Raw genomic sequence first — 4,656 nt, forward strand, 5'->3', positions numbered from 1 at the left:
AGCAAAGGAAAGGGGAAGGATCTGTAGAAGAAGACTGACTCGGGGCCAGACAGAGGTCTCTGGGGAGGCACAACACCCATGCTGCCCTCAGGGGCCAAGAGAGCAGATGTCTCAGAGCTCATTAGGCTGGCGAGAGCACAGGGGGGCAGGGGACACATCCAGCGCTTCACGCCCAGCCCACTGGCTCTCCTGTACACACCCTCAGGTAGAGACCCCAGTTCTGTCCCTCCACTGAGGCCCAGAGAAGGGGCAATGACTTGCCCAAGGACACATGGTAAGATACAGGCCCAAGGGGTTGAGCTCTAAGTAGCAGAAGCCCGTTCTTGGGATTGGGACATGAAGTGAGCAAAACAGGAAAGTCCTTGACACCCTCCTTGGGGCAGGGCCCTGGCACTGGGGCAGCGACGCATCTTGGCCCGTCGTGTGCCCACAGCGGCCACGGCCCCCGCGCGAGTATGGGGACTGCTGACCCCCGGTTGCGGTGGTGTGTGCGAGCGCTCATGTGCGCAGGTGGCATCTATTCCACGTAGTAGCACCCGGACGAAGTGCTTCTCGCCTAGCTGGGACAGGACCCGTTCTGGGTGGAGTGGACGAGGGGCGGAAACAGGTGAAGGAGCCCCAGAACGCGCCCCCATCCCGCGCTCCACCCATGCCAGAATGCAGCGCTGGCGGGCGCATCTCGGGCCTGCCCAGCGGCTCTCTGGTGGGCACCCGGGGATATGGACCCCTCGCCAGGCTGACGCCCCCGAGAGCATGTTCCGGGAGGGGCGGGAGGTGGGCAGGGTTGGGTCTAGGATGGGGGCACTGGCTCTCGGGTCCCCAGGGTCCCCACCTGTGCCAGCGCCCCCTCGGGGGCGGGGGAAGGAGCAGGTGACGTCACGCGCGGTCCCGGGGTGCCCGCGGCGGTGGCCACAGCCTGGCCGCGTGACCCGCGCGCGCCAATGGCCCGGCGGTCTCCGGGGCGACGCGGAGGGTCCGCGCTCCGCCGCCGCTGCGCCCCCGCCCCGAGTCCGCACTGCAGAGAGTGGTGGCGAGCAGGCGCCGGCGCGCTAGCCCACGTGCCGCGCTGAGAGAGGGACAGGGAGAGGAAGAAGGAGAGGGAGTGAGAGGCAGCCAGGAAAAGAGGGGCGCACGACCCCGCTGCCGCTCGGCGCAGCCCCTGCGCCCCACCTGCTGGGACCTCGACGAGGAAGGACCCCGACCCAGAGGAAGGTAGGTACCAGAACCGGGGAGGGTGCGCTCAGCCCTCCGGGAGACCCGCCCGCCCGCCGCCCGCCCTCCGCCCGCCCCAGTAGGACTGCGGCAGCCCGCGGGGGCGAGAGGGACGCGGTGGGGAGGGGGCCGTGGCCCCGGCGGGCGGGTGGAAGGCGGGGCAGGGGTCTAGCCTGGGCTGCAAAGGTACCGCCCCGAGGGAGGAGGGTCACCTGGGGGGTGGGCGCGGCGGGGCGGAGGGGGGGGGAGCTTAACCTCGCTCTCGCCTCGTTTGTATTCACAGGCTGTGGAGACCTGGGCGGTTCTCTCTGAGTCCTAGGCTCCCTCACTAACTCACCCCCCCCCCCGCCCCCTCCACCCTGCCCAGTGTCACCCTGGTCCGCGCCGGGAACCGTTTCCTACCGCTGATATTAACCCCGCGCCGGCGGAAATTGCACGCGATGGCGGTGACGATGCTGCGGGACTGGTGCAGGTGGATGGGCATCAGCGCTCGAAGGGGTCTGCTCATTCTGGGCATCCCGGAGGACTGTGATGAAGCCGAACTCCAAGAGTCTCTGGAGGCCGCCCTGTGGCCCATGGGTCACTTCACCGTGCTGGGCAAAGTGTTTCGAGAGGAGGATAATGCCACTGCAGCTCTGGTCGAGCTTGACCGGGAAGTTAACTATGCTTTGGTCCCCAGGGAAATCCCGGGCACCGGGGGTCCCTGGAACGTAGTCTTTGTGCCCCGTTGCTCAGGCGAGGAGTTTCTCAGTCGCGTGTTCCACTTCCTGGAGCAACAGGGGCAGACGGTGGAGAGTGTGGCTGGGGCCCTGGGGCTGGGACTGCGCAGGGTGTGCTGGCTCAGATCGGTCAGTCAGGCAGTCCAGCCCTGGGTGGAGACCATGCGGTACCAGCGCCTGGGCGTGTTTTCTGGGAGGGATCAGCCCGCCCCAGGGGAGGAGTCCTTTGAGGCCTGGCTAGACCACACCACAGACATGCTACATGTATGGCAGGGGGTCTCAGAAAGGGAGAAGAGGAGGCGGCTGATGGAGGGCCTTCGAGGGACGGCCCTGCAGCTCGTGCACGGGCTCCTGGCAGAGAACCCTGCCAGGACGGCTCAGGACTGCCTGGCGGCCCTGATCCAGGTGTTTGGAGACAACGAGTCGCAGGCAACCATCCGGGTGAAGTGTTTGACAGCTCAGCGAGAGTCAGGCGAGCGGCTCTCTGCTTTCGTGTTGCGGCTGGAAGTTTTGCTGCAGAAAGCCATTGAGAAGGGGGCCCTGGCCAGAGCCTCAGCTGACCATGTACGCCTGAGGCAGGTGCTCGCCAGGGCCAACCTTATTGAGCCACTGGATGAAGCGCTGAGGAAGTTGAGAATGGTTGGGAGGTCTCCAAGTTTCCTAGAGATGCTGGGGCTTGTTCGGGAGTCTGAGGCCTGGGAGGCCAGTCTAGCCAGGAACGAGAGAGCCCAGGCAGAGGAAGGGGCTGGTGCCCGGGCCAATGCCCAGGCTGATGCCAGAGTCGGTGCTAAGGCGGAGGATGACAAGGTGGAGGAGAAGGAGCAGGAAGAGCGGGAGTCTGAGGAGGAGGACAGTGACGATCATGACGCTGTCCTTGCGGGCCTAGGTCAGGCAAGACCCTCAGAGGCCCCTGGGGGCCCCACCCCTGCCCAGATGGGCAGCGCTTCCAGGGAGGGCCCGGGAGGTCCTGGCTGTGAGCCGGAGGGCCTCGCCCAGGCAGGAGACCAGGAGGCTGGGGAGCCCCTGGAGGAGGGGCCCAAGCCCATCCCAGAGGAGTTGGGAAATGAGGACGGGGCTGGGGAGATGAGCCCCGCCAAGTCCTCCTCGGGCAAATAGGCTCAGAAGGCCCAGAGGCCCCCTCTCCTCTCAGACAGCAGAGCTCTGGAGGCAGGGGGAGGCCACTCCAGGGCAGCAGCCTCACCCCACATGTGGAGCAGGGCCAAGGGAAGGACCCACCCAGCCCAAGCCAAACCCCCGGGCACTCCACCACCCCCACGGGGACCTGATCACCACCATCAGCCCTTCCAACGGACCAGGATGACCATACTTGATGCAGAATGGGGCAGGGAGAGGTGCCCCCTCCCATGGCAGCTCCGCCCCAGCCCCAGCCCCAGCCCCAGCCCGAAACCCTGCCAGTCCAGGCAGCCAGCCTGGGAAGCACCCCTGAGTGGCTGGCCCTAGCCTAGGTGAGGGGCACCTGAAAATGTGTGCCGCCCACACTGGCCTGGGAGATGTTAGGGGCCGTCTCAAGGGTGCCGGCCCCTCGGGCCGCCCAAGAGGGGGACCCTCATTCACTGACCCCTGGAGCACGTCGCTCCATGCTCTGGGAAGCCCACTTGTGTCTCTGTAGGCCCCTTAGTGACCCCCCGTGTCGAGTGGCACCCCCAGCTCCCCCTACACACACACTAGTTACCATTCCCATGCAGAGCCCTGAGGTGTGCAGGAGCCCGCGGCGGGTGTCCTGGCCTAACGCAGCAGCCACCTCTCAGCCCGGGTGTGTGCCATGAGCTTCAGTGCGAGCCCAGGCTCTGCTCGCTGTCGTCTGGTGTCGTGAGCTCAGCCTCTGCTTCCTCGGTGTAGATTTAGGCCAACTGCTGCTTGTTCTTGTGGAGATGTATGTGTGTTCTTATCTGAGCAGCTGCCCCCACCCCACCCCAGAGACCTCTCGAGCCCAATCCCAGGAGATGGCGGGAAGGACAGAAGAGAGCATGGCTGGTGCTCACCCCGTGACCTCAGGAAGGAGGCACTGGACCAAGGACAGAGGTGGCCTGTGGGAGTCTCCACGGAAACCGTGCTCTGATGTGCCACTCTCTTGTTACTTGTGACTCAGTTTCTTCGGCTTGTCCAAGTGCCCCGTGCTGCGTTTTCCAGACTGTCCTGTGCGGGCCATAGGGCAGGACCAGGCCCCAGCATGTCGGCCAGAGTGGAGAGTGCCCTGGAGTGAGGGGCCATGGCCAGCATCCGCATTCATCATCCTGGCCAAGGGCCGATCGTGGAGCCCTCAGGAAGGGAGACTATGGCAGGAGGGCCACGGTGTTGGGGGAAACAGAGGCACCTCATTTGGGACCCCAAGAGGAGGGGGTCCGTGACCTATGGGCTGTAGTGACCGTCAGACGTTCCTCTCTGTGTTGTCATTCCCTCTCTTCAATGGTTTCAGTAAATGTTTCTCTTCAATAAATTTCATTGAATGTTTCAGCCGAGTCTTGCCTCTGCTGTGGGCAATTGAGGGAAGGGTCTACTGGGGTTGGGAGAGGGAGCCAGAGAAAAGATTCTTGTTCAGCACCCATGGGAGGCTTCTCCAGTGACAGGGTAGGGTAGGCATTTTGACAGGAAAAATAGAATGTGTTGAGGGCCATTGTTCTATTTTATAGGTGAATTATAAAGTTTTGGGGTTCCATTGGTCCTCATCTTGGGTTGGTCCTGTCACCTTTGCTTTTTGAAATGT

At 64.1% G+C, this 4,656-nt stretch overlaps 1 protein-coding gene across 2 annotated transcripts; it reads left to right on the forward strand.

The window, feature by feature from the left end:
- The first annotated feature begins 885 nt into the window (after nucleotides 1–885).
- LOC123595719 (paraneoplastic antigen-like protein 6B) lies at nucleotides 886–4,403 on the forward strand. Of its 2 annotated transcripts, none has more exons than XM_045473389.1 (2): nucleotides 886–1,212; nucleotides 1,496–4,403. In XM_045473389.1, the coding sequence occupies exon 2, from the start codon at nucleotides 1,653–1,655 to the stop codon at nucleotides 3,045–3,047; it is 1,395 nt and encodes a 464-aa protein (XP_045329345.1). In that variant the 5' UTR covers nucleotides 886–1,212; nucleotides 1,496–1,652; the 3' UTR covers nucleotides 3,048–4,403. The 2 variants fall into 2 exon arrangements, with proteins under 2 accessions (XP_045329345.1, XP_045329346.1); XM_045473390.1 differs by having other exon boundaries at nucleotides 1,580–4,403.
- Nucleotides 4,404–4,656: the final 253 nt, after the last annotated feature.

Source organism: Leopardus geoffroyi (assembly GCF_018350155.1).
Source record: "Leopardus geoffroyi isolate Oge1 chromosome X unlocalized genomic scaffold, O.geoffroyi_Oge1_pat1.0 chrX_random_Un_scaffold_67, whole genome shotgun sequence".
Taxonomy (NCBI): Eukaryota; Metazoa; Chordata; class Mammalia; order Carnivora; family Felidae; genus Leopardus; species Leopardus geoffroyi.